At 38.7% G+C, this 9,150-nt stretch overlaps 1 protein-coding gene across 1 annotated transcript; it reads right to left on the bottom strand.

Annotated features, from left to right (window-relative positions):
• Positions 1–2,493: 2,493 nt before the first annotated feature.
• LOC120413706 (zinc finger protein 160-like) lies at positions 2,494–3,963 on the bottom strand. The gene is made up of 2 exons (XM_039574626.2): positions 3,807–3,963; positions 2,494–3,745 (listed from the first exon to the last, which is right to left on the bottom strand). Exons 1-2 carry the CDS (start codon positions 3,912–3,914, stop codon positions 2,516–2,518), a joined length of 1,338 nt encoding a protein of 445 aa, XP_039430560.1. The 5' UTR covers positions 3,915–3,963; the 3' UTR covers positions 2,494–2,515.
• Positions 3,964–9,150: the final 5,187 nt, after the last annotated feature.

Raw genomic sequence — 9,150 nt, 5'->3', positions numbered from 1 at the left:
ATTCTCAAATTTTTCAATTCCTAAATTTTAAAATTCTTAAATTCTTAAATTTTTTAAGTTCTTAAATTCTTAAATTCTTAAATTCTTAAATTCTTAAATTCTTAAATTCTTAAATTCTTAAATTCTTAAATTCTTAAATTCTTAAATTCTTAAATTCTTAAATTCTTAAATTCTTAAATTCTTAAATTCTTAAATTCTTAAATTCTTAAATTCTTAAATTCTTAAATTCTTAAATTCTTAAATTCTTAAATTCTTAAATTCTTAAATTCTTAAATTCTTAAATTCTTAAATTCTTAAATTCTTAAATTCTTAAATTCTTAAATTCTGGCCAAACTATGGTTTCAGAGGCCAGTATTGTTAATAAGAAAAAATAAAATAAAATCTTGAATTCTTAAATTTCTTATTTTCTGAATTTTCAAATTCTAATATTTCTGATTTTTTGGAATTTTAAAATTCATGAATTTCATAATTTTGAATTTAATTTATCAATTATTTTTAAATTTGAAGCTTTTCGAAATCCTTAACTAAACATTTAAAAAATGCAAAGATTGTTTAATGTTTGAATGCCGCCATTTTAGATTACAGAAAACCAGATAACTTTGGAGCAATAATGTAGTCATATTTTAGGCAAGAGGCTCAAATTAATTTATTTCGCGTAATTAATTTCGTTATTCAATTATCAAAATCTTTGATTTTTTTATTTTTATTTTTTTGGATTGCAAATTTTGTTTCAAGTTTATGTCCCTACTCTTCACAAATTCCCTGAAAAATCAGATGGCAAAAAAATGTGGCTGGGACAAAAACTTGGAATAAAATTTGTACTAGCCTAACAATTGCATTTTAGAATTTTGGAACTTTTGAAATTTTAAATTTCCAAATTTCTAAATTTCAAAGTTTTCAAATATTTTATTTATTTTTTTCAAGTTTCTTTTATTATTTATTTTTGAATTTATCAATTTTTAAATTTTCAATTTATGTATCATTAAATACAAGTATTTTTGAATTTTCAATTTTTAAATACATGTTTTTCTGAAAATTAAATATTTAAATTTTTGTGATTTAAAATGTTTTTTTTTTCCTTGTTTTAAATTTTGTATATATATTTTTTTATAACATTTTTGAGTAATTAATTTAAAATTTTAAATACTTGTAACTTTTCTATTTATAAATTTAATAATTTTCGAATATTTGAATTTTCTAAAATGTTGTTGTTGTTGTTGTTAATTCATTTATTTCTGGCAGCTTTAACCTTCTTGGTCATTCGCTGCCCTATTTCTAAAATATATTCTGTAATAATGTGGCATTTTGTGATATTTTCTGACTCAAATTTTTGAAGTAAGGCTTGAAATCAGAAATTTTGTGTTTTGTTTAATATTTTGTATAACACGAGCTTGACCAGATCCGAGGGACATCAATTTGGAATGAAATTTGTTCCAGCCTAACAACTGCATTTTAGAATTATGGAACTTTTATAATTTTTAACTTCTGAATTTATGTTTTTTTTCAAATTTTCCTATTTCAGAATTTTTAATTCATGTTTCTTTAAATCCAAGTATTTTTGAATTTTCAAATTTAATTTTCTGAATATTAAAATTTTTGTGATTTTTTTTATTATTTCTCAATTTTGTTTTGTCAAATATATGGTTTAAAAAAATTAAATAATAAATTTCAAGTTTTAAATATTGGTGATTTTCCAATTTCTAAATTTAATAATTTTTAATTATTTGAATTTTCATTAATCATTCTGTAATGTGGCATTTTGTGATACTTTCTGCTTCAAGCTTTGAAAGTAAGGCTAGAAATTAGAAATTAAGTTAACTTTTTATTTTTGTAATTTTTTTTTTATTTTTGGATACATGATTTTCTTAATACTGAAATATTTAAATTTTTGTGTGTTCGTTTTTTGAGTTTTCTTTTTTTTCAAAATTTTTAACTATTCGATTTTTTTTAAATTTTTGAGTTATTTATTCAAAAGATTAAACATTTGTAACGACTCAATTTCTGAATGAATATTCTTTAAATATTTGAATTTTCTATAATTTCTTCTGTTGTAAAGGATAAAGCATTTTGTGATACTTTCTGCTACTAAGTTATGAAAGTATGGTTTGAAATTGGACATTTTGTTTTTTTTTGCCAATTTTAAATTTAAGAATTTTTTAATACACGATTTTTCAAGCCAATATGGAAGTGGATCGGGGGAATGTGAACAAAAAAATCTGCCCATCAAGTTTCTGTCATGTGATAATTCTGCCATTTAATTTTTCTGCCTTTTGATTTTACTGCTTTTTAAGTTTCTGCTTATTGACCTTGTTATTTACTTTTTCTGCCGTAAGATTCAGCCTTTAAGTTTTATGCCGATTGAAATTTCTGCCATTTGAAATTCTGCCGATTAATCAAACCCCCAGTAACTCAGATTAAAAGGAGTTTTCACATTACTGCCGTATAAAGTAGAACAACATCCTCTCACACACATTTATTGAGTAAAGCCCTTTCGCGCCAACATGCAACCCACTCCCTACTCATCAATCTCCCCCACAACGGTGACCACCATTTCTCCCGAACCCTGTTCCACCTCTCCCTCCTTGTCCGTCCCCTCGCCACTTCCACTGCAGTGCTTCCGCCGGTGCACCGTCAGCACATGCTTTGTCTTGAACGCTTTCGGACACAGATCGCACGCAAAGTCGCGCGTCTTGTTCTCGTTGTGCTTGACGGCCACGTGCCGCTTCAGGCCGTCCTTCTGGCGGAACGCGTACCCACAGAACGAGCAGATGAACGGTTTTTCGTTTGTGTGTCTCCGCATGTGGAAGGTGAGCGACTTTTGCTGGGTGAAACCCTGGCCACAAACTGAGCAAACGTACGGGCGCAGGTTCTGGTGGATCAGGAGGTGCTGCTTGAGCGATCCCGACTGGGTGAAGCCCTTGTGGCAGAGGAGGCAGGTGTAGGGCTTATTGCCGTCGTGCGTCAGCAGGTGCCGGTTGAGGTTCGTCCGAGTGGAGAAGATTTTGCTGCACTGGGTGCACTCGAAGCGGGAAGTCGTGGACTTTTCCGAATCCGAAATGGTCTTTGACCGGGGCGTTTTCGGCGGGCGACGTTTCGGAGTGGTTTGGGTCACTTCCAGCGTGTCCGACTGGGAGTCGTGAATCTCGTACACTTCGACACTTTCGTGGCCGGACTCGTCCATCGGCTGGACCAACTCTTCCTCCTCCTGGTGCTGTTCATAGTCCGCGGGAAGATCGATGTAAATCAGTTCCTCTTCCGCTTCCTGCTGTTCCTGTTCCTCCTCTTCCCCCATCTCCTCCATCGGCAGTTCGTCCTCGTACTCCAGCTCCACAATGTCCACCTCGTCCCGTTCCGGCTTGACCAACGGTGGCGGCGGCGTCGCCGGTTTCTCCTGAATCACCGCAACGGCCCGGAACTTTTCCAACTCCTGCTTCGGCTCCGACTCCCCCAACACCTGCTCCACCTCCTGCTTGCCCGGAATCGTACACATCGGAATCTTCTCCGAACTGGCCACCTCCCCCGCTACCACCTTCCCCTCCTCCTGCTCCTCCTCCTCCCCACCACCGTCACCGTCCTCATCGTCGGAACCGCCCAGTGCCAGGTGAAACTGACTATTAACTTTATCAATGAAGCTTCGCAGATGCCGGTCGGAACTTTCGCTCTTGCGCTTGAACTCGACCGCCACCCGCATCCGACCGAGGCAGCCATCGCAGATCTTCGTCGGCAGACCGTCCTGTTCCGAGATCTGGAAAAAAACGCAGTTTGAAGATGTCGTCGCCTACTGGTAGATTTTCAGTCAAATTTACCTGAAGGGCGGTGCAGTACTGAAATTTGGCGGCATGCTGTAGGATCGAGTGGGGGGCTTCCGCTTTGCAACACACACGGCACACGTTGATGTCGATGCGGATGCTCATCGTGAGGGTGGAATTTTACAGGTTTTTATCTTAAACTTCTAATTATTAATAATTTCGAGAAAAATTAGAATCCTGCGCTTTAATTAATCGCCGCAGAAAGATACCGTCGCAATGGAAAAACCTATAGAGAAGGCAAGAGAGTAGGCTTAGACAAAAAAATTAAAAACATGTTGATTGTCAAACTGAAAAAAATCGTAGGGACGTTTGGTGCTGGCTTTCGATTGCTTGTAGGTTTCTGCTGACTGATGTTCGGTGACGGAAACGGTTCTGCGACCTTCGCGGCCGGCTCGGTGGCATCCGTACCTGTGCCGGAATCTGCGACCTTCGCGTCAAGCTGTACCGTATCGTCGAATGGAGGAAATGCGGGCGTTGTTGGCTTCGTCGGGCAGGCTTCCCTCATTGGCGAACCTGCTGCCCAGGCATACGCTTATCGGGGCATGCCCTGAGGGGACCCACCTTGAAGGTTAAGCTGCCTGAGGGCATGTAGTCCTTGGAAACATGGTTCCATGCAAACTACAAAAACTTGTTTTTTTTTTCTCCAAGAAACAAAATGTAAAATGAAAAATCACCCCACACGAACCAGAGTACGGGCCACCGAGAGATCCTGATTTGTTAAATTTTCACTAAGTTTATTCAAAGAAAAACGAATTCCATTTATTTTACCAAGAATTTTTATTTAGAGGAATCCTGGAATTTAAAAACGGTTTCAAGATATCCGGTGGCCACATCCAGAACCGTATTGATAAATCAGTATAAACTGGTCATGCAACATAAAGAACTTCTGGAATTTGAAATTGAGAGTGTCTCTAGTGAAATTTCATCTCCAGGACAGGTTCCCATGTTCCCACCGGGGATGTAGTCACCGGGGGATTCAGCGGTTCTATGGCCTTCGCGGCGAGCTTGGTGATCTTTTGGCTTTCGTTAAATCGGTAGACCTAGCATCCGTTGGTCCGGGTGTGGGCTCGTATAGCGGGTGCAAGTGCCGCCGATTCACCAACGAGGGACAAATCGGCCCGACAAAGCCATCACCAGCCACAATGCGTTCATCCGACCCAGAACGGAGACCATGCCTGTCGCGAAGGCCCCGGAACCGCTGCATCCAGCGGAATTCCAACATTATTTTCTTAACCTTTATAAATTGACAGCAATGGAAAGTGGAAATCAACACGGTTGCTGCCTCGGTTGCTGCGATGAATCTGAAAAACGCTTGCGCTCGTATCTTTGAGACCCCTACAAGAAAATCACCAAAACTGATATTTTCTCGATACGCGCAATATTTTCTGGATGTTCACGATAGTTTATTTTTGAAAAATAAAACCCAAACGGCTTTTGTTTACGAAAATTTGCTTTGACGTTTGTCGGTGACAAAGTGGTTGAATGGAAGAGGTAAGCGCAAAGGTTTTCAACAACTTGCATGCAAGTTGGGATGGGAGAGAGACACTGAAAAAAATTACTGCACTTTTAAAATTTCTCAGTTTTCGTCAAAACCGAAACTACTCAAGGTCGTATTAGACCATCACAAACAAACAAACTCACAAAAAAATAAACTTTTTGACCGTTTGTCAGCTTTGTTTATTTTCCCCCAAGTAACCAAACAGCACTAAAACAAGTCAGATTGCAGCACTACAAGCGCTTTACCAGCTGTGGGTTACAGCTAAGTTGTTTTGACATCTGCACTAAATGCGCTTTTACAGCTGATACATACAAAGAAAAAATACTCTACACTGAGCAAAAATCCCACGGCTTATCGAAGTGTTCTACACATGATCTGACCCTGCTGTACAGAGCACTCAAATATCAATCGCAAAACACTTGAATTTTGGGCACCAAAATATACTGTCAATTCAATAGCAAAACACTTGAATTTGACGTGTTGCGTCACATGAAATACTATATTATATTTATTGGTTTTAAATAGCTTTTCTTTCTATAATCAATGCATGTTTGCATGTAAAAGAAATGGATTTTTTTTTTGGCTGCATTTATTTTCTAACAACTTTAAGAACAACTTGGTGTGTAGAATTTTTTAATTTTTTTCTTCATCCGGTTGTCCCTGCCTTTCACGATCGTCCTCCTGGTCAGGTTCGGTTTGTTCGCCACCACTGCTTCCTGGGAGGTTCCTCAGCGTCGGCGAGTGAAGCACCGGTGCCGGCGAAGATGGAGGCCCCTGGAGAATCTTCTTGTTGATGCGGAATTCTCTTTGGCGAAACCGCGGTGGTTCCATCGACTCAAACTGTGCCTTGACCATCCGAATGACGCATAGCTTGGCCCCTGCATCCGAATCATGCTTCTCACTGGCACTGCTTCTTGGTACGGCATCTGCAGCTCTTTCACATCTTTCCTGTGAATCATAAAAAATAAATCCAAAAATCAAAACAAAACCCCAAAAAAAATTCTCTCCCCACTCACCAAATGGGTCCGGAAAGGAACTTTATCACAAAAGTTGGCTTCTATCCGGGTTTCCGAGAGACCAAGCCCTTCCGCTGGCCATACGGAGCCCGAGCCCGAGGACGCAGCCTTTGGCGATGCTCACCTTCGCGGTCACAAACCGGGCAGGCAATTTACTGGACTGGAACATGGCGGCAGCGAACTCACGCGGTCTGCGAAAAACGAACACACCGGACTGCCAAAACTTACAAATGAGGAAACAAAGCAAAGTCTCATGAAGCTGTCGCGAACCATGGCTTTATACAGCCTTGGTCGCGAACCTGCATTTCAAATCAAAACAAGATCAATTTCAAGTGTTTTCCTCATCACTTCGAATAGTTCAACACAGTGGGGCAAATTCATGAGCAAAACACTTGCAAAATTTGAGCCACCCGAATGAAAATAAGGTGCCAAAAAATACCAAAAAGTCAATCGCCAAAACACTTGAATTTAATAATAGATTGGATTGAAATTGAAACACAAACAAATCAGATCTAAGATGCGGCTTAATTGAATCATTCAAGTGTTTGGGCACTTGGAAAAAAAGGGTGGCGTATTTTCAGTGTAAATTTAAAAAGATCGTTCGTTGGATTAAAAGTTCGCGTTGGTGAATATTCGTAGAAAGTTCAAACTTTTTAATTTAAAAGTTAGAAAGTTGTTGATACTACCATGCATTTCTGGAACAAAATCGTTGTATCGGTAAAAGTTTTTTGCTATTAATTTAAGAAGAAACTTTTTATGGCATGAATAAATAACATTTAACATTACAGTGATGATTTTCGAAAAATGTGATGGATTTTATTTCAATATTTTAATATTAAAACAGTTGCTTCCGTTTTTTTGTATTCAACGCATCTGCTTATGGTAGGCTAACTTCCACGTCCAAGCTGAACCGATTCTTACGGTACGCCACCGGTCACGTCCGAAAGCCCCATGCTGAGCAGGTTACGGATGGACGTTTCGTTGGGCAGCAACATCGCGGCCTTCATCTTGGAGCGCGACAGCGTTGTAGAGAACAGGGTGGTCTCGTTGCCGGCCATCATCAGGACAGGCTTGGAGCTGGGACGGGACGGCTGGATAGAGTCTTCTTTATGAGTGTTTACGTTTGTATTCTTCTTCTGTTTTTTTTGCAAGAAAATTCGTGTTCGAATACAAATATCAAGCAATCTGTGATTCAGATAGCTTGACAATTCAAATTTTCTTGATGATGTTTTTCAACTCAGTGCTCAAGCATGCGGATGACTTTTTCTTTGGTTGAAATGTTGTTTAGTTTTTCCTCGCAGATTTTTTTGAATTTGGCTGTTAAAATTTGCAGGCCAAGGATTGATACCTAAGAGCATGCAATGGAACTGACCTTGTTGCGTGCTCTTCGGTTGACGTCCACGTAAGGAACATCCTGGAAGGAGCGTAACTAACTACATCCGTAGTTCTGTTAGATCATCCGAATTATCTTGATCAGAACAGTATAGCTCTGGTTCCTTGCGAGTGTCCTATTTTCTTACCTCCACGTTGGCTTGGTTTTCATGATGACCTAGCTGGTGGCCTGTGGAAACGGATCGTAAACCTTTGACCACCGCGGGTCAGAGTCGAGACGGCTAAAAGAAAGGGGCGCAACAATGTGGGAAAGGGAAGTAATTTGTGATTGTAGACGGTATTGTTTCAATTCGCAGTATGTTGAGTCAACTGCTGTGGATGTACCTGAAACATCGCACAACGGGGTTTCTCTTCTTTCCATTTCAGCTAACAGCTATCTTCTGTTTATTTTGTTTCACTGATTTTCTAAAACGACTTCTGTTTACTGTCCTCCATTTGATTTCGATTTTACTTATTTGATTCAATTATTTCTCAACGCTTTTCCACTCTATTTTACTAATTGATGCTGCTGTAATAAACTGTCTGCTTTCCCTTAATTTGGCAGCGATGTCAATTTTGTTTATCATGTGCCTTTTCTTTATTTATCGATTTGAATAATTTCTCATCTTCCCTGTAAATTGCCCTCAAAACAATCTAAGCTTGTTTGTTACCTCTATTTATTAACTATTGTTAATTTCTTTACCTACTTCATAAATTACTATCTTTCTTTTACTATTCCTTCACTGTCCATTGTTTTGAAACTTCACCTTTTTCTTAAGCAAGTGAGGTTCGAGCCCTTACTCAATTTATGGAATGATTAAAGGATTGACACAAATATTACTATTGTACTTTTGAAAAACTTTTCTAAAATGCTTAGGACCAAAATATTGTAACAAAACACCGCGACAAAAGAAATAGCAACAGATAAACGCGACTCAACAATAGGGGAGATTTCAGGAGAAAACAATACACAGTAAATAACAATTAGTTTTTGAATTCAAACTAAAAATAAAACAGTTTTTGCTTAAATGAAAATTGGTAGGCACACTATAAATGGTTAGGCGCTTATACTTACATCAAACCCTACGTAATGTACCACCCCCGGCCGAGTTAAAATGCGTAACCGGAAAAGAAGGTGTGCATGCCTGGCACGAACACTCAAAGCGTGTTCTAGCGTGCTGCTCGTACTGACTCAGAGCAAGGGTGAGATGTAGGTGTAAGGGCAGTGCGTGTTCGTCGGGAACCTGGTGCATAAGATCGGTCAAGGCCCGTTCTTACACTGAAAAAAATTGCGAATTGCGAATTTGGCTGTTAAAATTTGCGGTAGGACGTGGGTGGAGAATCCTGAGTTTATGTTCTATCGTTTTACGGTGGATCCATTCATAAGGAGCTGCCGGATACAAATCACTATAAATTGTTGGTAAATGATACGATACGATCACGACGAGTCAAAAAA

Source organism: Culex pipiens, chromosome 1 (assembly GCF_016801865.2).
Source record: "Culex pipiens pallens isolate TS chromosome 1, TS_CPP_V2, whole genome shotgun sequence".
Classification (NCBI taxonomy): Eukaryota; Metazoa; Arthropoda; class Insecta; order Diptera; family Culicidae; genus Culex; species Culex pipiens.
This window is presented reverse-complemented; position numbering and strand designations above follow the sequence as displayed.

Bases quoted from the DNA above. Each gene is read 5' to 3' on its own strand.
- LOC120413706 (XM_039574626.2), bottom strand. From the start codon at position 3,914: ATGAGCATCCGCATCGACATCAACGTGTGCCGTGTGTGTTGCAAAGCG. The intron at 3,746-3,806 runs GTAAATTTGACT...GTTTTTTTCCAG, and splicing joins AGTACTGCACCGCCCTTCAG to ATCTCGGAACAGGACGGTCT.